The sequence below is a fragment of the Harmonia axyridis genome, chromosome 4, assembly GCF_914767665.1.
Source record: "Harmonia axyridis chromosome 4, icHarAxyr1.1, whole genome shotgun sequence".
NCBI classification, from domain to species: Eukaryota; Metazoa; Arthropoda; class Insecta; order Coleoptera; family Coccinellidae; genus Harmonia; species Harmonia axyridis.
In genome coordinates, this window is record NC_059504.1 from 728,917 (window position 1) to 754,320 (window position 25,404).

At 36.5% G+C, this 25,404-nt stretch overlaps 1 protein-coding gene across 1 annotated transcript; it reads left to right on the top strand.

Annotated features, from left to right (window-relative positions):
* Positions 1 to 114: 114 nt before the first annotated feature.
* Positions 115 to 13,558, top strand: LOC123678162 (centrosomal protein of 290 kDa-like). Its single transcript, XM_045615018.1, has 16 exons — positions 115 to 465; positions 594 to 707; positions 1,233 to 1,733; positions 1,850 to 1,928; positions 1,995 to 2,158; positions 2,216 to 2,544; positions 5,356 to 5,585; positions 5,965 to 6,215; positions 7,202 to 9,551; positions 9,603 to 9,910; positions 9,967 to 10,158; positions 11,511 to 11,700; positions 11,821 to 12,022; positions 12,589 to 12,700; positions 12,840 to 12,923; positions 13,393 to 13,558. Exons 1-16 carry the CDS (start codon positions 283 to 285, stop codon positions 13,489 to 13,491), a joined length of 5,388 nt encoding a protein of 1,795 aa, XP_045470974.1. The 5' UTR covers positions 115 to 282; the 3' UTR covers positions 13,492 to 13,558.
* Positions 13,559 to 25,404: the final 11,846 nt, after the last annotated feature.

The window sequence follows — 25,404 nt, forward strand, 5'->3', positions numbered from 1 at the left end:
GTTTTGTACCGATTAAATTATAAAATTTATATATTTCCCTCTCTTGATATCACAGATAACAAAATATTACGGAGATGTAACATAGAAAAACCAATCAGATCTGTTTTGACATCCACTTTTTTTTGTTTCAACTGAGTATTGTCAAAAGTGATTTTCATCTTTCACGAATATGCATCGTATCAATAAAATAGTGTTATTGAAAGAAAGCTCATAATCCTGTGTTTGTCCTTTGAAATTATCAGTAGATTCTGTTTGTTGATCTAATGTGAAAACCACCAAATCATGTCATCCTACGTCAACAAAAAAACGCGAGTCTTCACCTCACCTGGTTCTACCAGGGTCATCCAGAAAAGATCGGAGTCAAGATTGAAAAGCATCAGATCAGCAACTGACAACAGAGCATGGACCGACTGCGTGGAAGATCGGAGACAATATATTCTGGAACTTATCAAAACGAAAGCTGGGGTGAGCAAGCTCTAAAAGATACTAGGAGTCTTATAGCTAAAGCAGCATTGAGATATTCATTCATGATGATCAACCTTTCAACCTGCATTGAATTAAAAAAAAATTATAAATTACGCAAATCTTTTTAGGGAATGTCCTTGGGCAAGTATATCCCCATTGAAGTTATTATTGATTGCCTGCTAGCTAACAAAAATGCCCAGATAGAAGAGTTACGAAGACAATTAGAAGCCTGCAGAAAAGGGGTGAGGACGATTTCAGTTATTTTGTTATTTTCCAAAAAAAGTAGAAGAAATTTTATTATTACCGCAACGATGATATGCTCATTTTTCTTATAAAATTGTACAGATTTCATTAATGAAGTTGAAGCAAACTGTAATATTGGAATGCGTATGGTATTTCCTAAAGAAAAACATTATTTCGTCAATAAACTCCAGTTTTTAGACAAATTATGGCACTCATAGCTGTCATTACGTCCGTTTGTAATGTAAAATTTAAGAAAACCTTTCCATAACCGTTCATTGTGGTTTTGTGTTTATGCTGAAGGAAGGAACTAAAAAAACCGAATTCTGGTTCACTAAACAATGAAATTGTGAAAAATTTTACAGGATTAACAATAAAACTTCAAAGCGACACGAGAAAGGGTTGAGCATAAACAAAATGAAATGCTATAATACGTATTTCTAGAAGTTTCACTTGAAAATGATGTTTTTGAGTTCTAATTGGCTTATTCCATACTTTACATTAAATTCCCAATCTATTTTTACCAGAACCCTGGAGGAGACAAGAAACCAGCTCCAGCGCCGAAACCTAAACCTGAGAAGCCTCCAGAACCAGTTCCAACGAAGAAAGAGGAACCACCGAAGGCAGAGAAAAAAGTGGAAGTGCCTCCTCCTCCCCCTCCAAAGGAAGTGAAACCACCAGAACCAGTTGCTCCACCACCTCCAAAGGAAGTGAAACCACCTGAACCTGTTGCTCCACCTACGCCTCCACCACCTCCAAAGGTGGAGCCTCCAAAGGTGGAGGAAGTCAAAGCACCAATCAAAGAGGAGAAACCCGAACCCCCTCCAGTTGAGAAGAAGGAACCTACTCCCGTGCCTAGTGTAGTAGCTGAACCTCCAAAACCGGCAGGGGTAGAACCAGTTCCTGTTGGGGCAGAAGGTGGAAAAGAGGGAGAGGACAAACTGGGAGATAAAGAAAAGAAGGGAGAAGAGAAAGGGGATGTAGATGAAAGCGCACTTGCTGCAGCTGCTGCTGCATTGAAGGATAAAGTGAGTTGGGTTGTTTTTGAAAGCAGTTGAATTGAACATATTGTTTTTATCTCTTCTATCTGTTATTTTCGTTTGTATACCTTCACATTATAGATATGTAACGTATAACATTTCAGGATAAAATTGAAAAACCGGATGAAGAAAAAGGCCTTCGTGGTGAATTCCAAAAGACCGTAGTAGGAGATGTTAGTAAAGGTGAGTTTTCGTAGCCGAAAAGAGTATATACCTAACCTAAATCAATTTAACGAATTCATTCTTCAGAGTCGCAGCTGAAGGATTCCGGTGCCCAGGAAGAGTCTCTGAGAAGATCCTTCGCCAAGATAGCAGAAACAATGGACGACGACATGGAAAAAGGTATTATAGAAGCTTCGTCGCCGAAGAAGGACAAGGACGAAATCATCCTCTTCCTGCAGAAAAAACTAGAGGTATTCTCGATTACTTTGTCCACACTATCATTTCTCTAACCCGCTTATCCAACCAAGGAGCAAAGATTGGCGAATCAGTTGGCAGAAAGGGCGATAAAGCAGTTGGAGGGCGTGGAGAAGATCCTGGACCAGGGGCTGAAGCTTCGCTGCAACTTGACTTGCACCAACGTGTGCGATCCTTGTCCCGTCAAGGTGAAGAAGATGAACAACATGGACAACATGAAACAGAGGCTGGACGACCTGATGAAGGAGAGGGACGGGCTGCAACTGAAGGTTTCCGATTTGGAAAAGCAGCTGACTGGTGGGAACGGAAGTCCGGATGACGTGACCGACGATCAGATCGTTTCGTCAAACGAATTGAGGAATCGACTGGATCGAGTTACAGGGTGAGTATGCTAGAGGAAGATAAAATGTATTTATTGACTCAAAGCCAAGAGCCATCGAACTTAAGTCTTTCAGCTACGTTAGATTATAGATGGAAGTCTTGCAGAACTGCCACCAGTTAGATATTATGTTCTATACCAACTCAAAAAATTCCAAGGAGTCTAACAAATGGATATATCTGACAACCTTCAGGAAAGCCTTGGCTAACACTTCCTGGATTAAGGACTTGCTTGCCAATATGTCTTCTTCTCAGGTTGGCCAGTTCTGCACACTTGAAAAGTATTAACCGACAGGTTAATACAGAACAGAATAACTTATACAAACTGTTCCATCAGCAGTCCCACAATATCTAAAAGCTTATCTCGTGGCAGCTGCTTGAGATTCTTTATGTGAGATGAAATCTTGCCATTCATTTTTGAGCTTGAAATAGTCAGGCTGCATTCCTTCCAGTGACGGCTCGTGCCCTCGAGATGTGGGTCGGCCACACACACACACACACACACACACACACACACATATATATATATATATATATATATATTTTCCCACACCCCTTATCATACTTATAACTATATAAATAAATATATATAAACAAATAGATTTCCGCGTCACCCAAGAGGACGCGTTGGTTTTTTGTTTTTAATGGAAAACCTCACCTAGAATAGCCCTATTATAACCCAATATAAAAATGTAGTTCTCAAATCAATGAAAACTGAAATAAAATTAAACTCTTGAAAAAACAGAAATAATTAAATATTCAATTATCAACATGAAATATATATATTTGAATAAACATAGAGAAAACCTCTCACGAAAACATATAAATAAATGTATAAAATATAAAAAAATCTTATAAAGACCACAAAAAATATTGTGGAAATGACCACATGTATTCTGGTCGAAAATGTATGAGCTTGCGTACCCTTTATTCATTTTTATAGATCAAATCAATTCGACGATCTTTCTTTGTCGCGAAGTCATCAATTATTTTCTCGAAAAAAATGTTTCCTCTGGCTAGTTCTTTAACTAAACCTCTTTCGATTGATATCAGTGCCAGGTTATTTAAACGGTCTTGAGACATCATGTTCCTACTGAAAGATTTTATTCTTTTGAGCGCTGAAAAACTTCTTTCTACTGACGCGGATGTTGGTGGCAGGGACAAAATCATACAAAATAACTTATATAATTCAGGAACATCGGAAACAACATTATTTGAGAAAATGAATTCCGTAATACCATTCAGCATATTTGAATTGCCGAAGATAGCATTGTCCCAGTACATGATCAGAAAATCAATACCTAACTACTATCGAACGGCATAAATAAGTTTTTTTCTGATTAAGACGTTATATCCCATAATCAACCATTCATTTGAATATATTAATTATATTTTCATGATCTGAAAATCAATAGCTACTATCGAACGGCATAAATAAGTTCTTTTCTGATTAAGACATAATGTCTCATAATTAACCATTCATTTAATTATCAAATATTTGAAATAAACTGTGAAAAGTTGCTGCTTGACGCTCTGCAATAGGATAACCGGCCAGCCGACCCTGTGTATTGGGAAGCGACCTAACATCGAGTTGTTGTGCCGTTCTACTGAGTGGACGTATTCTGGGCGTATGTCGTAGTATCTTTTCCTTTACGTAGCGCTCTCGGTAGCGCTGGTTCCGCCATCGGCTCTTGGCCGACCTAACGTGATGAGATGCTTTCAGTGACATTCCAGGAGTTGCAATTGTATAATTGTAACATTTGTGTTACATTTCAGACCTAATGTTACGGTGTTACGTACAATTCTGGAATAACTTGTTTGGGGTGATGTTACGAAAAGTAACCATTTACGATTGTGGTTTGTTACAATTTATGAAAGGGAATAACAACGCTGGATGCTTTGGAAATCGAATATTAGGTGGGTCCGAAAGAAAATATTGGCCGGTATAAGTTATATTTTCCTGTTATAAGTGGAAATATTCATTACCGAGGGAATTTGGATATCGAAATCGATAACTCCGATTGAGTTTGAATGAATTGAATATCTAGAACTATTTTCTATTTCCCGATAATTTTTGGGTCGGCCCGGCCGACCCTGCCGACCCCGACGAGCCGTCACTGATTCCTTCAGATGGTTTCTCGAACCTTCCATTGCTGAACTATTGTCCAGAAATGTTCTTTCCTTGGCTCTCAGAAGGATTTGAGTTCAGCAGGTCGTTGATACTCTTTTTGAAAAATCTAATCATTGTCTTCACTGTCACAATGCTCTGGTACCCACAGAAGAGTCATTTTATTGCCTCTAGCCGGATGGTTTATAGTATTACTTTAATTAATCTCAGGTATGCAAAGCTTTGGCTATGCGATTACAAGCTACTCAGCGTCACTTGACTGTCTGTTGTACGAAGCATATCTCTTCTAAGATTCCTTTTGAGACACTTTTAAATATTCTTGACCACATATCATAGTGTTTCTGTCTAGAAAGTATAGTGTTCCAGACACAAGGGAAATGATAGCCTCAATTAATATCCCTCTGTGTGGATGACTTGTTAAAATCCATAGCACTGCCACCAATCACCCTTTCAAAGGGTCTTTCGAAATAAAATATTGTCCCTTATTTCCGAAACTGTGGCCATTCAACAGACAGATATATTACATTCTCATGATTTCTTTCTAGTAAATCAAGCTTTGACACATCCACTCCAGAGGAGAGTGGAGAGTTCTAAAATTCAAAAAATATGCAGTTAATTTCTCGTTTATTGACTGAAATCGCACTTTCCAATCGAGAGCAATTAAACCTGTATCACGCCCTGTTACAGGTTAGAAATTAAGGCTCAAGATTTAGTGAACCAGTTGAATACCGAGTGTGCAGACAAACAAGAAAAACCAGAGAAACCAAAGGAGCAAAAACCAGCTGCCAATACGGACAAGATGAAAAGCAAAATAAGTGAACTTGAGAAGGAACTGGAGAAAACGCAACAGATGAAAGTCGATAACGCAAGAATGAAGATGAAAATACAAGAACTGGAGCAAATTGAGAAGGCTCAAGGTAGAATTCTAAAATTATTCATCTATTTAAGTTCATCTATTTAAGTAATTCTAAATTCAATTTACAATTTACAATTTAAAAAAAATGAGGTATGATAATTTCTCTACAATCGAATGGTGATGGTGACTAAAATGAATAATAGTTTAAATGTATGAAAGAAGGACCTCGAATTCACATTTGAACTACCGTTTTCTTGTAATCTCCATGAAGAACTCTATGTTGATATTGAAGGAGACACCGCTGTTTGCTTCCTGATGGTAGGGGTGAAAGAGACCTTGTTACAATTCATTTCTCGCCTAGGAATTTTCGGCCCAAAGCCTTTGTTACTAGATTTCTTTTTAACTCAGTCCAAAACGATTAATTTGTTTCCTGTACAAAGATGAGATGAGGAAAAAGATCGGCAAGATGGAGGCTGACTACAAGTCCAAATTCGACGACCTGTGCAAGATGGAGGTAGAATGCACGGCTCTCAGGAATCAGCTGGCGAACACGAAGCTGATGCAGAAGGAGAGGGACATGCTGAGAAGACAAGTGGGTGATTTGGAATGCTGCGTGGCAGATCTGGAAGACGAGATCAAGAGGCTCACTTCGCACATCGACAGACTGACAGAGGGAAGGGACGAACAGCAGGTAAAGTTATAATGTTAAGAGAGGAAGGCGATTCGGACAGGTTCCTGTAAAGGTAAGTCTTCGATTCTTACGGTGATTTCTGAAAGGGGTTGATTTTCCAGATCCAGATCTGAAGTTACAGTTTTCTATAAAATCAAGCGTAATGCCAAGCGCCCTCTGTCGGGTAGCGATTGAAGCTCTGGACATGTCGGTTTCTGCAAGCCAGTGAGAGAGGCGCTCTCTGCCGGTCGGATATTACAACGTATCGATCAATACTGAAAAGAGAGAAAGGAACAAAGGGTGTAGATTATCAATTTTTATATGAATATAGTTTCTTAATTGAATTCAACCTCCTGGATATGATTTGTCGATTATATTCAATTACATTTCGTGAGTTGATATAGGAATTCAGGCAGAGGACATCTATCGTCGAATGACTCTACTCTTGAGTTGGATTATCGTTGAACAAAATTGCGGTATATACAGAATAGATGGCAGCAGTTCCTGTTGGACTATTGATTTTTCAATGGAACTATCAGGGACTCAACTGAGTTTGAAACGTGATTGTAGTTAATTGATAAGCAATTTCTCGTGTGAGAATAATCACTGGAAGTAACAAATTTGTAGAAAGCTATCAACATTAAATAGTCCCATCTTTTGTCGAGTAGCAGATAATAACCAGGATTCTGCAACATTACAGTTTTCCTCAAAATTTAAGATAGATCACTTAAAAGGATTTATAGTTTTCTATTTCAAATATATTATGACTATCATTGGAATGTAATAAATAGCCTGTAGTCTGTTTACAAACAATCATATTTCAGGTTGTCTTGAGCCTGTACAAAAATTATCTCATGAAATCCATTCCTATTCATATTAACCGTGATAGTTGAATTTTTGGCAGTTAAAGAACGTTGATTCATGGATCTTCAAATACGGATATTCAATTGAAATGCCCAACATGGTAGTTTCAAACTCTAAAATATTTTTCCGAAATATTCTTTCAGACCAAAATGCAAACAGTCGTATCCGACGTTAGGATCGATCTCGAGAAGAAAAATCTCCTGATTCAAAAACTAGAAGAGCAACTGGCCAAGGTGCAACAGGAATTAGAGATATCCATCAAAGCAGTGAAAACGGAATGTCTATGTTACAAATCTAAAATCGAGGATTTGGAGAAGATGTTGAACAGCAAAAACGCAGAGTTGAAATCCTTGCAAGACAGTTCGAAGAAGGAAAAGGATAAGTTAAACGCAGACATATGCAGGTTGAAGAAGACGCACGAGGATGCTCTCAAATCCGAGAATGCCAAATTTAATAAACTGAAACAGCAACTGGACAATTGCGCTAAAAATAACGAAAAGTTACAGAAGGAATTGGAGAAAATGATAGAGTTTAAAAGTAACGAAAATTCCGTGAAGAAAATTCTGATCCATTCCAGATCGGCTATCAAAAGGGTGAGACAAGAGATCGATATGCAGTACAAGGAATGGGAAAAGGGATCCGGAGAGAATTGCAGGAAAGTGGAAGAGTTGAAAGACGTTATCGAATTACTGGAGAGCGAATTATTCCAGATGAAGCAGGTGAATGAAGAGCTTCAAACGGCTTTGAAAGACCAAAAGAAATGCAATTGTTTGGTGGGTTCCGAGAACAAGTCCCTTAAGAAACATTCCACCGAGATTCAGTGCATAGCTAAGCACCAGGTCGAGGAACTTTTGACATATTTGAAGAAAGCTCAACTCCGAATTATCGAATTGGAGGGAATGTTAGATCAAAAACCGATCAAAGTGGGTCAAGGAACTGGCGACGATGATGTTACATGCGATTGCGATACGGATCTTTTGGAGAAATTGATGAAGGAAAACGAAATTCTCAAACAAGGAATGAAAACTGAAAAAGTTGGAGAAGAATCTACGGAACAAGGTCCTACAGAAAAGGGCATGTATAATGCTGACCAAGATTTGCTAAATGAAATAAAAAGACTCAAAAACGAGATATCTTCTTTGGAAAGCGATAAATTGAAATTAGAGAAGGAAAACGAGAACCTCAGGACCAAATCTCAGTTCAGCAAAACAGTGGAAGTTGATTCGTTGCCTACATCGAACGATAAAGATAAATTGCAGAATATAATCAACGCTCAACGTGAAGAAATTGAGAGATTGAAACAGGAGATAGAAAACCTCAAAAAACAGTTGGGTAAACAAGCGCAATCCTCCTCGACAAACATGAAGAATTTGGAAGACACCTTGAAGACTCAGAAAGATACGGCTAGCAAGATGCAAATCCATAACAAAGAATTGGAGGACAAAATAAAAATGTTGATGGGAGAAATCGAAAATTTGAAAAAACAATTGGACGAAATGGGAAAAATTAAGAAACAGCTCGATGAATGCCTGGAAAAGAAAAAGACGGAAAACACTCAAATATCTTCACAGCACGATAAACTGCAAACGGACAATCAGAATTTGAAAACCGATATGGCGGAACTGGAAAATCTGAAGAAGAAGCTTGCCGAATGTTTAGAAAACGAAAAAAAGATCAACGCGGAAAAATCCTCTAAAGAAGAAGACTTGAGGAGAGAACTGGAAAACTGCAAGAATAGATTGAAAGAAATGGAAAAAGGCGGTTCATCCGATGATGCATTGAAAAAGGAAAACGAAGAAATGAAAAAGAAGTTGAAAGAAATGGAGGATATAAAGAAACAACTCACCGATTGTTTGAATAAAGCGAACGATATAAATGCCCAAAAATCGTCATCCGAAAAGGAGTTGAAGAAGGAGAACGACGACCTGAAGAATTCTCTGAACGAATTGGAAAAACTCAAGAAGAATCTCGCGGAGTGTTTGGAAAGGGAGAAAAAGGCCAACGAAGCCCTCAAAAAATCGGAATCGGGCTCGAAAGATTCCAACAAATTCCAAGCCAAAATCGATGCGCTTCAAAAACAACTAGACGAATGTCTTGCCAGGGAAAAGAAAACCAAAGAGCTCGTTGAAAAGGAATCATTTCAAAGTGCCGTCCAAGTATCGCCCAAAGACTTGGAAAATCTGGAAAAAGAACTGGACGACGCCAAGAAAAAGTTAGCGGAAGCGAACAAAAAATTGAAATCTATCGAGAACGAACTAGAGCAGTGTAGAAAGGAAAATATGGCATTGAAAGGAGAAATCGACGAGCTGAAGAAGAAACCGGCACCTCCAACTGCTGGAAAACCTGCAGATAATACAGAAGAGTTGGAAAGGCTCCGGAAGGAGAATCAGAAGTTGAAGGAAGATAATGAAAAATTGAAATCCACAAGCGGGAAAGCTGAACCTAAGCCAGCTGCTCCGGCTGCAAGTCCAACAGCGAAAACCCAAACTCCTGGTGAGAAAGCGACTGTACACTAACGAGTGAGATCTGAAACGTTTATTTCAGCTGACAAGCGAGATGACTTACAAGCCGAGATCGATCGTTTACTCAAACAATTAGAAGACCAGAAGAAAGAGTGCGATGCGACGATCAAAATGATGAAGGACCAGTGGGATCGGGACGTCAAAAACATACAGAACGCCAACTCGATGAGCATAGAGAAGCTGCAGCAGCAGCACCAGCAGCAGACGCAAGACCTCGAGCGCAGACAGGACTCTGTCGTGAAAAGCCTTAAGGACGAGCTGAGGATGAGCATTCTATCCACCGAGATCCCCACGAGGGACAAGGTGGACAGCGATAAGAAAAAAAAAGACGTAACGTTTTTCGAGCGATATGTTTTCGATTCTGTTAACCGAGAGAAACATTTCAGAAAGAGTTGACGACGCAGACGTTCTGCGTGTGCTCTGAAATGCCCAAGATCGTACCGATAATAACAACTGTAGGAGCGGATATTGGTGTTCACGAGGTCGACAGTCCTATCGATAAGCCTGGAAGATGGCCGAAACCGAAGGAAAATCATTTGGCTCAAATTCTTTTCAAAGCTTCGAACCTCGGAATAGAGGTTCGTTGAGATCTGTTGGGAGTATTCAATCCTTGAAACATCCTTTCGATGCTTTAATTGAGATTTGTAAACAGGATGTACCAATAGTACATTCGTAGAATTGTGAAAAATGAGTACGTTGTGTTGATCAAGAATTGTTCGATTGCAATCTTGCTGATCTACTCTAAAAGCAGTCTAGTGCCTTTCATGAGCTGGATCAACATTACAGTTTGAAGACGAAATGGTAGAGGGTTTTCCAAACTTTACATAATTTTTTTCTCATATGAGACACACTCTCATTTGACACACTCACTGATGATGTACCTTTGTGAGGTAATATCAGCTTAAGGATTCATTGGTCTGTATTGGAGCTAAAAGAAGATGCTCATACAGAATAGAACAGCAATATTTTTTTGCATCAACCAGTGAATCTGCTCTCAATAAAAAGCATGACTTCAAATATCTACAAAATTTCTGTTCGTGGAATTTTTCACCACAAACTGATATCCAGAATAGGCTAGGTCAACTTGCCTCCTGGCAGCCTGAATTTGTTACCAATTTTTTCATTTAGTCATACCTTTATCAAAAGTAGGCGTTATTTCAGCACCCCAGAATATCAAAAAATTGATAATTCTTTTGATACTCTGAGGTATCGAAGTGTAATAGAAAATATTTCATCAAGCAATAGTCAATCAAAAGGCTTATACTTGATTTTTTTAAGGGGGAACTTTAATGACTATTCTCGATTGTCACAGTGTTCAATTTTTATGAACATGCGATTTATAATAGTTCTACGTGTATAAAGACAAAGCCTTTTTGGACGGTATTCAAATATTTTTTTGGTGGATTTACTGATTTTACTTGAGTGATATGTTATCGAAGTGAGCATCTACCTCATCTACAGAGTGATGATTGTACGCTTGAATTTTTTTAATGTACTCAAAGAAAAAGGCTATTTGGGCTTTCCTCTTCAATTTACTCTTTCCCTGCTGGGAAGTTCAATCAAATCTTGAACATCACTTGATTTATCATTTAAGATTCTTCAATGTGAGATACAAATGTAATGACCTAACCAAGAGACCTCAAACTCTTCTTGATACTCATACTAAGAACTAAGGTACACTTGGGGAGTGAGGTATTTTTATTAGTTTCAAGTCAGAATATGCAATTTTTCAAACTTTTTAGTCGTATTCTCTTAAGATGTATCTCTATAATATTGAAAATACTGAAATGTTCAACGAACCACAAAAACCGATTTTTTTTCGGTGCTGTAACCTCATTTTCGAGTGTTGCAGAAGTTGACGGAAAGGATGTTTCAAAATCAGGCTTGAATACTCTCGAAGTATTCAGAATACAATCGCTAGTATTCGTAGAAACTCACGTTGAACGAGATGAGACTGATAAGCTCAAAACTGAACGAGGTAGAAGGAAAGCTTAAAGGTACAGTTATCAAAGTTTCAAAGAAGCCTTCTGTTGAAGAGGAGACTCAATCGTCACTCATGGATAGGATAGAAGAGTTGAAGGACAATCTGGAGAAAAAGCAAAAGTCTGCTAAACATAAAGGTTAGTTGGATTTTTCGCAATTGAAAAATTGGAAATGGCTAATGACTCTTTCATTTGGTATTTGAAGAAATAACGTAACGAACATACAAATACTGATGGTATGTACTTTCTTCATTTCAGTGGTTAACTTGCAATTGTCCATACGTTCGATGGAACAAAAAATTTTGGACACCAGAAACGTTTTGGAGAAAGAGAAGAAACACAATGCAGAGTTGAGAGCGCGTTTGACCATGATGGAGAGAGATTCTCAGTTGATGCAGGTGGACAGGGATCTGATGAAGCAGCAGACCAATCTGCAGGAGCAGCACATTGCCGAATTGAAGTAAGGCAAACTTTCATTTTGTTTCCAGGAACAAAGTTTTTTCGTTTGGAATAGAATCTAGTTTTGGGTTAGCAAACTAACAAGTCAGTTTCTTTTGTCTGAAAAACATCGAGGGATTTTTCAAGGGCAACTATTTTCTATTCTCTATTGATTAATTTGGTCGTCGTTAAGATAAATGTTATGGTGATAAATAAAAGAAGTCACCTGCTGATCTACAGCGTCGATACTTTCCTATTAATTGTTACTAATGAGATTATTCTGAGCCGGTTTCAAGCGATAGAAAATGAGAGAGCTATAAGAAGTTTACAATTCCAGCCAAAGAGTATACCGAAATATATTTTTCTTTCCTTCGATAATTTGTTACTTGATGAATATTTTACAGAGTATTGCCAAATAAGTTTTCAGAGGGAAATACTTGTCGAAAATTAAAAGGTTGTCTTTCATGTAAACTGATAAAAAGAACTGATGATAATTACAATGTGAATCATTCATTCTTTATTCAGCAAGTTCGATAAGTTACAGTTGATAGGTACTCCAAAATGATATATTGATTCTCTTCGTTTTAGGAAAACGTGCGATTGCAAGCAAAGCAAAACCAAGGATCTGAAGAGAGAACATAAGAAGAAAAAATTCCTCAAACGGTCCAGACGAGATTCTTTCAGTAGTGATAGTACCGAGGTACTATAAAAATGAGATTTTAATTCTTTGAACATTCGTATTTTCAATATTTATGAGATTTCGACGGTTTAGTTTTAGATAGGTGTAATATTTTTTAAAAAGTTACTTATGATAATGATCATGTGTTTTTGTATTTCAGATATTGGAGCATAGAATTCCGTCGAAAAGAAGATCTGCTTCTACTCCAGTTTCCGGTGTAAGGTCTCCACACCATATTCCTTCGGTAAATTTGATAATTTTTTAGAAATATGTATTAAGAAATTTAATTTTTAAAGAGAATGAGTTTTGCAAAACTATATCGTATCAATTTGGTTTGAAATCAGTTGCTATCTGTCATTAATGCTTTAAGCATTTATTTAGATAGTTTAAACCTTGAAATATTCAAAAAATCATAACTACGAAAAAATTCAATACACCAATATATGGCTGAAATATTATGGTTGTATATTTTGGAGTTTTCGAGAAATGAATTCTTGAAATAGATTCAAAATTAATTGATCACATTTTTAAGATAGGTCAATGTGGTATCCAATGTTGAACATTCCAATATTTGAATAATGTTTGCTTGGAATTTTTTTAATCGTCAAAATATTAAAAAAATTCAATTGTATTTTATTCACCATGATGATTCGATTTAGTCGTTTGTCACCTAATGCCTTAACATATCTGATTATACCTAATGTTATTTTCAGATTGAAAGAGTCCTGTCACCCGACAACGATTGGAAAAAACGTGATAAACATGGTGCTTGTCCCTGTTGTAGTACTCGTGGACCCGACAAAAAAAATTGATATAATAGATTTGCGAAAAAATGAATTAAATTGTATGACGTCTAGGAAAATAAAATAATTCACAAGATGATTTTTTCAATTTTATTCAAAGAGTTTTCTCGATGTTACTATGTAGTTATTTGATCCCTGTCAATTGTTTAAATTTTTTCGATGCAATCTGAAATTCTTTTCCGACATCTTATGATTCTTGAAGAAGGTAGCAATTGCATAATGAACTGAACATTTTAATCATGAACATTTCATTGGATTAATAAAAGTTACAATGAGAACAATTCAGGAAAATGATGAACGATTTTTCATTGTATTAATATCAATATAATTGGTTGAAAAATGGTGACTGAATTCATCGATACAATGGACTTTTTTATTGAATTTATGTACACTTTTGGTTCAGTGTGAAAATGACAACGAGAATTAAGGATTCTTGTTTCACTTTGAGATCCAAATATTCCATAATGAAATAACTATGAACTAATTTCGATCCAGCGACTAATTCGACGAATGTCAAACCGTCAATCTAGAATGATAAGAGCATCAACATAAATCTCTCGATAAAATATCGTTTTCCGTTATTCCTGAACCAGCCAGGGTTTGTCAGAAGTTCTTGTCGGCAGGTGACATAGGTCCATTTGTCACACAAAAGTATTTTCGGTTAGTCCAAGGCGAATGGTGTTCGATAAACAGCCTTTCTTAATTACTGTTTGTAAGAACATGCCGCGCTTGTCTTTGATAGAAGCCGATGCCTCTGAAAGAAGAGCGGTTCAAAATAATTCACAGTATGATAGTCAGAGCAGCCTCGAATCGAATATATGGGACAGCAATAAACCACCTGGTTTTTTTTTTCGAAATAACGATCTTGAGATACACTGGAGATACCTTCAACCCTTGAAAAGTTTTTTTTTGTTGTACAGTCGGTGATTCAAAGTTTCAAATGATCGTATGTTCTTTTTTTTCGTCATGACTACTCAATAGATATATACAGAGTTGTGTGTAAACATAGTATATCGTAGAATGAAAAAAATCCTGAAATGGTAGATAATACACGTATCAAACTAAACTGAATTTCAAAACACAAACTGTTAAAGTGATGAATAGAAACAATTATTCAATGAAAATTCGTTCATCATATTGACGAATTTTTTTCATTCTATCATGCAATAGAATAACTTCCATTAAACCAATCCATGTTCATTACTACAATGTTCGGTTCATTTTGAATTGTCGTTTTAGAAACTTTTGACATTTGACAAGTAAAAATTACGCAATTGATCAAATTCACTACAAATATAAATAGTTCGGAAAACTAAAGCACTGTTGGGTTGTCTTGTAGCACCTTCTTGGCTGGCAATAATGAAACTGGTGGGAAAATTTGATCTTTTGGGACAGGTTAGTGATGTGAAAAATCGAAACCGTATGCGTCTCACAAGAACAACTGAAAATATTGCTGCTGTAGATTATAATGTTTAGGAAAAACCAGATTCTTCGATTCGATTGGAAATAAGGAATTCCACAAACGATATTATTTTGCATAGAGACTTAGATCCTAAACAAAAATCCGTATTATTTATTGAAGATGTGATCGCAATTGGCTACCGAAATCTCAATTGCCACCCAGCTCAACGATTTCCAACAAAATCCTTCACGATATTGTCCAAAGTCCTTTGTGAGGATCTTGAACAAATTTACCCTGTAGTATACTTCTTTCTGGAGATTTGCACAGTATATGTTGAGCTGTTTCCATGTATGATTTGCAGAGTCTGCATATTGCATCTGCAGGCAGACGATCCATGAGGTGAAGAACGTACTTTTACAGACAATTCCTCATCAACAGTACCACAAGCACAAGCTCAGCTCGTGGTAGATTTTTTTTATGTAGGATAGGGAAATTTGGACGACTTTTTGGCTACTGCTTCTGAGCTCTCATTGCTATGTTATCTCCTTTTTTTGACAAGATCACAGAAGGGTTCAGGTCAAGTTGGTTTTACTCCATGATGTTTTTTTTTAAGGTTCACTGCCTCCAATACAATAACACCCTATCACCAACAACAGATTCAATTTTTTGGCATCTAGCCAAAGGTTATATGGTCAATTGAACTCAATTATTTGAGTCTCCCACTCAATTTTTTGGAAGCAAAGATTAATGTTTTTACAGAAAAGGTTCTGAAAACTTAGGGGAGCTTTGAAGATAGGGATTCACGGCTTGACTTGATATTCAAGCTACTTGACTTGAGTTTGACATGAAATCAACTCAAGTTCAAGTCAAGCTCAAGTCACGTAGCTTGAATATCGAATCAAGCCGTGAATCCCTAGTTGAAGATGACTATGTAGACGAATGAAGTTTCATTTTTAAGCAAAAATTTGTTGTTATCGACTATAGACCCAGGAATTATTGTGTGGAGTGTTAACTAGCCAAAGTTCTACTTAATTTAAAAAACAACTGAAAAATGAGGTTATCGAGCATTTTTTCCAGAAAGTAATTTATCTTGTAACAAGACACTTTCAAGAATATACCTTCTAAAGCTCTGTTTGACAAGATGTGAAACAATAAGTCCTAGACTTTCCCGAGTGCAGAGTTACAAAACGCCTTGTATATCGGCCCCAATAAAACAGGATTAGGATCAGTATATTGCAACCAGCGCCATCCTCTTGTCATCCAATTATTAGATTAATAGACTTTTGAACTTGGGACAGATGAGTCGCGTAGCGTTGCACGTGATAACAATCTGAATACGAACTTATTGAGCACGGAACCCTCCGGAATACCACTATATATAGGGATGAAAGGTCGTCCCTTCCGATCCCTATTCTCTCCCGACTTTTATTAAACCTCTCCCTATCCATGTTCACATACAGGACTTTTATCAGTTAAGGGTGACCGCTTGTCGGTGATTATGCGAACGAGCGGTTTGGAATTTTAATATATGTCAAATAAAATTAATGTTTCTGGTGTGGTGATACCAGCTTTCAAGAGCAGTGCTATTACATTTATGTTGATACGCTCATACTCAATTAATTCCTGGAACAAAACCTGCCCATGTGTTATTTTCGGTAGTTTGGTCCAAGGGCGGAACTATAGGGGGGTAATAGGAGCAATTACATCCCCAGATAGATCCAATGCTAACCTAAAAATGTAGATAATAATTCAAACAAAAATATAGCAAATGAAAAAATCTAAATCTTCTATTTTCTAGGAATTCACGGCTTGACTTGATATTCAAGCTTCTTGACTTGAAATCAACTCAATTAGGTAGTAGTTTCTCAATGTTAAGTCAAGTACTTGATGAATAAATACTTGACTTGACATTGAAAAACTACTAACGGGTGTTTTTTTCGAGGTATATAATTTTAAGTTGGCATTACTGTTCAAGATGGCGACCAATTTAACAGCTGTCGAGTGATTTATTCTCAGTTTGGTTTGGCAATTCATCATAAATAGACTCACGCCTGAACAACGCTTGCAAATAGTGCAATTTTATTTTGAAAACAATGGTTCTGTGCGGTATACGTATCGCGCACTACGTCCATTTTATTTTGTTCAGCGATGAAGCGCACTTTTGGTTGAATGGCTGCGTCAAAAAACAAAACTGCCGCATTTGGAGTGAAGCTAATCCTCAAGTGTATGTCGAAACACCGTTACATCCAGAAAAACTGTGACTGTTTGGTGCACTTTATGAGCTTGTGGAATCATTGGTCCGTACTTCTTCAAAAACGATGATGGCCAGAACGTTACAGCCAATGGTGATCGGTATAGAGCCATGATTACTAACTTTTTCATTCCTGAATTGAACAACCATGATGTCCAGGAGCTGTGGTTCCAATAAGACGGCGCAACATGTCACACAGCTCGTGCCACAATCGATTTATTGAAAGACACGTTTGGCGACCGCCTAATTTCACGTTTTGGACCTGTGAATTGGCCTCCAAGATCTTGTGATTTAACACCGGTAGACTACTTTCTGTGGGGCCGTCTTCGGTGCTCATTTCACCGCGTTTAAACTTAGCATACCAATCAATAATGGTTGATTTTCAAGGTGCAGACCCCGGAAACTCTTCATCAAGCCAAGATTTCGCTTCAACTGTATTTTTCCCTTCAAAGAGCAATATTTTATCAGCCACGTAATTCTTTTTTTTTATCTATTTTCAAATAACAAAAGTACTACACTCAAAATGCAATATCTCACAAACTAATGGTAGGACTGCTGTCAAATTTTGACATGTATCGTTTGAAGGTTGGTACTGACTAAAAATCATATGTATTTAATACTAGCACCGCCATCTGTGCATCAGACCGGGGACTTTTCAATTGGCCTAATATCTATCTATTTTTGGCACTCTGTCAAAATTGAGACTAGATAGCCCCAATAAGCCCAAAGGTATTTAAAACACCCTTGACCGGTAGTGGGCATTTTTTTCATAAACATATATTCATTCAACCCTCAATCTATACTGTGAAATTGAAAAGCTCCTCTTTAAGTGATACGAGGAAACAGAGGAAAACTGGTTCTTTTAGTTGCAATATTGCCTGATATTATGTTAAACGTTTTATTATTGAAAACGACAAATCAATAGATAAATTTCCCGAACGGTGGTCCAAGAAAGTAGACCAGAAACATAACGATCCAAGTGGGTACCTTTTTCACTTTAGCGGGTACCACTCCAGAGCCATAAAGATAAAGTTGAAGACAAGAAGTCAACGCCATGGGTGGCCTTGTTATATCAGCGCCCATTCGATGATCCATTAAATTACCTCTACATAATTATCTAACATTTTACAACATTTCTGTCAATTACTTTGAATTTTATAGCAATGTCCTGCAGGGTGTTGGTCCGATATTGAGCGTTTAGATCGGAAACCTTTTTTGGGGACTACCTATAGGTATCATCTCGATGCGATTCTCAAGCTCAATCTACCTGAGTTGGCTTGGAAGCAGAGTTTTGGATGAGCCATTCATTAAATTTTAGGATGACGTATCTGAACGACGAAAATGTTTGTAATTGTAATTGATAATGATCTATCAAATTATTGGATTCGATGGAGTTGGTTGCAGTTTTAGATTTCAAATTGATCCTCACGGTTCCAGACTTCAAAATTTTCAATTTGGTACTGGTGACCATACAAATTTCAACTTGGGTGGGTCTGTTGTCACTGAAAGATCAGGTTTTTCCGAAATTCACTTTAAATTTTCTCTGATTCCAACATTTGTGGCCGTATATCGGCAATAACACGGCGAATGTTGTCTTCCAAATGGTCAAGGGTTTGTGGCTTATCCGCATAGACATAGACCAATGACTTTACATAGCCCCACAGAAAGTAGTCTAGCGGTGTTAAATCACAAGATCTTGGAGGCCAATTCACAGGTCCAAAACGTGAGAATAGGCGGTCACCAAACGTGTCTTTCAATAAATCGATTGTGGCACGAACTGTGTGACATGTTGCGCCGTTTTTTTGGAACCACAGCTCCTGGACATCATGGTTGTTCAAATCAGGAATGAAAAAGTTAGTAATCATGGATCTATACCGATCACCATTGACTGTAACGTTCTGGCCATCATCGTTTTTGAAGAATTACGGACCAATGATTCCACCAGCCCATAAAGCGCACCAAACAGTCAGTTTTTCTGGATGTAACGGTGTTTCGACATACACTTGAGGATTAGCTTCACTCCAAAAGCGGCAGTTTTGTTTGTTGGCGTAGCCATTCAACCAGAAGTGAGCTTCATCGCTAAACAAAATTCGCTTATGAAAATCGGGAACAACGGCAATCTCATTTTGGGCCAAATTGCAAGCGTTGTTCAAGCGTAAGATTATTCATGATGAGTTGCCAAACCAAATTGAGAATAAATCACATGACAGCTGTTAAATCGGTCGTCATCTTGAACAGTAATGCCAACTTAAAGTTATATACCTCGAAAAAAAATACCCTTTATAACAATAGTTCATATCATAATTTTTATAATTTTTGTGAAAAAATTCCTGTGTGAACAGACAGATTTTCATTGAAAATTCGAATTCTACACATCGTCTAATTTTTTTTTCGAATTTCCTTCAAATACAATCCAAAATAAAAAGCAGCCAGCTCTCTCTATCTCTCTTGAGATGGGTTTTCGCAAGAAACCGCTTCGGCAATCTCATGACATCACAATAATCACCCTGTAATTACAGTCGACCCCTACTTTCACCCTATTTCCCTCTCCAATAGCTCTCTCCTCGTGTCTGGGAAATACAAAAGAGGGGCGTTACTATAGAAACGCTACTCTGCCAATCGGTGAGGCGGTCAAAGCCACTCCAAACACAATGGAACGAGATAAAAATTCAAAACAATATTCGGTCTCTTTGAAAGGATCATTCGACACTACATGATATTGTCATCTCAATCTGTTTGCCAGATGATACTTCGTAAATGTTTTGATAGGGTTCTTGATGGTGAAAATATTGCGAATTTTGATTTGATGATTTTAAATTTTTGTCTTATGAATAGAATATTAGTGATGCATTTAAATAATAATTGATTTAATCCTGAATAGAAACTCTTAAAATTCAGTTTAGTCAGTTCCAAGCTTCCTGCAAATGTTTGTATCGATAGAACGGAAGAGAATTGAAGAGTTATTTCGAAAAAAAATTGTCTTTATTTCAATGATGATATCACGATTAAAAACTATATCAACCAATTGGCCATCACGGCCAATATAGGTACTCCATATTTTTCATTTACTTAATTTTCTATATGACTACTTCGTACATTTGAGACTGTATGTCCTCGATAACTTCATCAATTCTATCTTTGAGATCTTAAATCGATTGTGAAGCATTGGCATAGATCTTATCTTTCACAAGGTTCCAAAGAAAACATCTAAAGGTATTAAATCAGAAGATAACGGTGGCCAGTTGTGATCACCTTCAAGGATACTTTTCTTGCAAAATTGCGATTAATTCGTTACTTGTACACAGTCTTGTTGAAAATAAAAGTCATCACAATAATATTTTCCAATTCAAGCCATAGAAAATCATGAATTATGGCTAGGTAGCGCAATCCATTCAGAGTTATAATTGCACTAGCCTCATTTTCGAATAAGTAAGGTTCAATCACACCACCAGCCCAAAAACAGTACCAAAAAGTGATACGTTAAGAATGGAGAGGCTCAACAATCATTCTTGGATGTTGCGAGCTCCAAATGTGACAATTCTGCTTATTAACGTAACCTTCGAGGTGAAAATGGGCTTCATCACTGTAGATGATTTTTCGATGAAAATCCGGATCATTTTGATGCATTTCAAGGACCCAATCAGCGAAGATATGACGCTGCTGGTGATTGACAAGCTTGAGTTCTTGTGTTAACTGAACTTTGAAAGCCTTAAGTCCCTAGTCTTCATGCAAAATACGAAGTAATGTCACTAGTGGAATGACCTTTTATGAAAATCGACAAAAACCTGGGTTTTCGTCAACACTAAGGCTACAGCAGAAATATTCTTGAATTGAAGATGTTCTTGATCAACGCACACGGTTCTATTCTTCACATCACCAACTTGTCCCAAGAGCTAAAATTTTCCCATCAGTTTCACTACTGTCGATCTGCAAACTGCTTAACGATGACCCAAAAGTGCTTTTCGAGCAATAATAAAGGTAAAAGGAAAGTACAGGGAAACAAATGAAAACAATTAAATTACTTACACTCATTGGAAAATTTGTTAAGTACCTACTCTCAAGAATCACTAATGGATGACAGATTTTTCGATATCTAGACCCCCAAATTATAATTTTAAACAAGACCCCTTGATGTGAATCAGGGAACTTCTCGAGATTTATGAGCTTTTCTTTATTAAATTTTAATTTACTTCGAGTACGGTGGAGTTCAGTGTCTTACCTATAGGAAGTATTTAATAATATCCCATCCTAAGCTTAATAAGAGTTTCATTATGAATAAACGAGGTTTAGTTTTCAACAAGACCACTCATTATGGTGTTCTTCATTTTTCCGCTCTTGACATTCTTTCCACGTTCTCATTCTGAACAACATTAGGGAATTTGTCAAGGTGGAGTAAAGGAAAAACGGGAAAATCTCTTGTGATTCGTTCCAGTCGAAAATAAAACAAAAATTCTTCGAAAAATTAACATCTCACTCACAAGTTATTTCACACATTCCGGCTGAAATTTAATTTCAAAATATACTCAGCAATATAAATAAAAATTCAGCTTCATTGGAGAGGAAAATACATTTTTTTTCAGATGGTTGGCTCAGGCTCAAGCAGCTTGACTTGAAATCAACTCAAGTTCAAGTCAAGAAGTAGTTTTTTAATTTTAAGTCAAGTATTTATTTATTAAATACTTGACTTGACATTGACAAACTACTACTTGATTTGAACTTGAGTTGAGTCAAACTCAAGCTACTTGAGTTTGAGCCAAGAAGCTTGAATATCAAGCCAAGCAATGAATCCCTGGAGCTGCCAAAAAAAGGATTTTAAAAACCTATACTTCAGAGTAACTTGGGTAGGTACTTGAATTTTGAAGTATCTAGAATACTGTAGGTATCTTAGTTCTTTTTATTTTTTGACAAAAGTAATAAGGATGATAAGATAATGTATGAAAGGAACATCATTTGGTAATTTAGAAAAAATATCTTGGATATTTTAAACCTTTTTCTCTTTCATATTAATATTGATGAGGAAATAAATAAATATTCAGAAAGAAAATGAAGGAATAATAAAAGAAGAAGAAGAAGAAAATAAATAAACATGAATAAATTATAAAATAAACATAAATGAATAAAAAATAAAATAAATAATAAATAAATAAAATTTTTTTGCGGAAAATTATTTTCTTTTCAAACAATACCATAATGAATAATAACTATCTAACGAAGCAACTCCGGACATATCCTCAGAAAAGTCGATAAGCGTGCGAAATCACTTTTCGATTCCAAGACTCATTGTCCGATGACAGAATCGCAATAAATATCCACAGTTCACTTGTTCGCATAGGGGTCCCCTTGGAAGAGATAATAAATAAAGGAGATTAATGAAATTCAAGTAGGTTTGCACCCCTTCCGCACGGCTATTATCTACACATAATTGAATACCAAATAAAGCAGGTGCATCTCTGCAATTACAACTACGGTGCAAAATGAATTGGGGTGAGTTGGCCACGAGTTCACAGAAATTACATGGGGTCGATCTTTATTACTTTTGCCCCCCCGGCTGATATTGCACCGACTATGGGGCATTCTTTCGTGAAATTTCATCAATGTGTCATATTGATGTGCAAAATCAACTGAGCCATGCTTCGCTGAACACGGATTTTTCATATAATTTTTTTTTATGTTTCAAGTTTTATTTTTTTTATTTGATGCCAGGATCTCATCAACTATGTGCCACTTTATTCAATAGTTCGATGTTATAGATCAAGAAAATACCATAAGCTGGAAGATCAGTCTATTATTTCAGAATGTGTAACGTGTAAACAGAAATTTTATCGGAAAAATTTTGATAATTTTTGTGAAACTATCATTTCCCGATGAGGCATATAGTAGAATTGAAATTTCAGCATGCTATAGATAACCTCTCAAACTACAAAAAACATTTATAATCGAAGGGTCTGTAACTTATAGTTTAGGAAGTATAATGTCTCATTGGTCAACGTCTCCACTTTTTTAAAAAAAATTAAAAGTCTCAATGAAGACCTATTACACCTTTCCATTTCTTCTCCTTCACTGGATATCGTAGATTACAAAAATGTCATCAGTTATGTACTTTGTCTTTTATTTTAGCAGTTATATTCTGTAAACTGAAATTTTCAAAAAAATTTTGAATAATTTTGCCAGACTGCCATATTCTAGTAGGGAAAGATAGATACATGAAATTTCAACATGTTATAGATAACCTCTCAAGCTACAAAAAACATTTATATTTGAAGGGTCTGTGATCTATAGTTTCGGGAATATAACGTCCCTTTATAGGTTTTTTTTCCAAGTCCACAGTAAACTTCAGATCCAGCAGGTGTTACCCTGGATGCCTTTTTTGCAAATTAATCAGCTTGTTTCTAACCTTCAACACATCTCTGCCCTGACTGTCAAAACAGGGCCTCTTTGTTGCCTTCAGCCAGATGTTTTATGGTATTAGACCTCTTTTAGATCAGCAAAGAGCTTTGACCAAGTCTCAAATTCTTCAGTTTGACCTGAATCTCCATTTTAATGTTTATGTCCACCCCTTTGGGACTCTTTCAAAGATTCTCTCGATCACACATACAGTCAGCTAGGGTTTTTTCCTTCAAGACAAGTTTCCTGACCCAGAGGCATGTATAGCCTAAATGTGGCTCTAAAAACCCTTATATACCAGATCTTCTGTCTGGTTTTGGTCAATCTGTGTACCAAATGAATGACTTCTCGACCAGTTAATTCGTGAAATTTATAGTGTTTACATTAATAGTTATGACCATTATAAAGAGAGTTTTTCGAAATCAAAGAGTCAGCCATATATCCTGAAGTTTGGCCACTAGACTTGAATCCAATTGATTCAATATCTTTAAGCGTTTTACCTATTCACCTGTAAAGATTTTTCCACTCAGGGTATATTCAATTGCATCAAGCAATCCTTGACAAGAGAAAAGATTCAAAACGACGTCTACCGCTACTATATGAGTTATGTTTCCTACTCTTGTCATACTCACGCAGGTGATCTGTTCAATTTCAACTTATTGCACGTTTTGACCTTCTCTGTTTCTGGTTAAGCATACTTGAGATGCGTTAGCTATCGATATCTTATATGGCAAAATCTACGTGGTCATTGAAAAATGGTTTTCAATCAAATATTTCCACTCTTATTGATACAACTCTAGGAGGAAGAAGGTATGAAGTATTGAACCCATTTTAGACAATACACATCAAGTTTTCACCCTTTATTTTCAACAATTCTCACAGAATTTTCGTCTTCATGAATTGTCAATGAATATAGTGAATTATGTAGAGTTATCAGCTATAAATAGGGGGATTTTCATAATTGTACCCGATAAGCATGCAAATTTGGAATCAATGGATGGTAATTGATGCGAAACGTATATGCAAATTCGACAAACTGCCATTATGGTTAGATATTATTACCCCCATTCCACAGATAATTATCATAACATACGCAAAAGTTATTAGCATAACAATTTTTCTTCGTAGTTTTGCATACAATTACGGAATATTCCAGGAAAAGACTTACCAGTATTCAACAAGGTGTAACACTGGTATCAAAATGCATTATCGTACAAAACGAGGTCCGAAAATTTTTTTCAGGTAAAGTGACTAACAACAAGTCGTGAACAAAAAGCTCAATCTTAATTCGCACGAACTTCATATGAGCTTTTAAGAGCTCTAAAAGAAACTCAGAAGTAGAGAATCTTCGAATAGGAAGAATACCATTTAAAATGCTTATAATGGCAACACTGTATTACTTTTTGACATCTCTTATGTCATATGTCATTCAATTATGGAAAGATGTACTTTTCTCTAATTCTGTGGTTATTCCGTTCATTCTTCCACATCTTGTAGAACAAAATCGTGCGAGAATATATCAGAAACGCACAGTTTTCATGGTTATATTTTATTATTCTATGTTGGCACTCCGAACTTTCCGCTACGGCTTTATCTGTCAATTCATCAATTTGCCTTAAAGAAATCAGTTCTGCCAACCAACATTTTTCAATGCAAAAATCACTAAATTATATTTATGGAAATATTTCATTAATTTCAATGAAAATGCAATGAATTAGAGAAAATAATGTATAATACTCGTACAGAAGGCTCATTCTACCACTCGTTCATTCCAAAACTCGCCACATCGTGGCTCGTTTTTGAATTTTGAACTCGTGGAAGAATATCAATGCCTTCTGCACTTGTATTATAAATAACTATTCCTCAACGTTTGGGAATTGTAAAA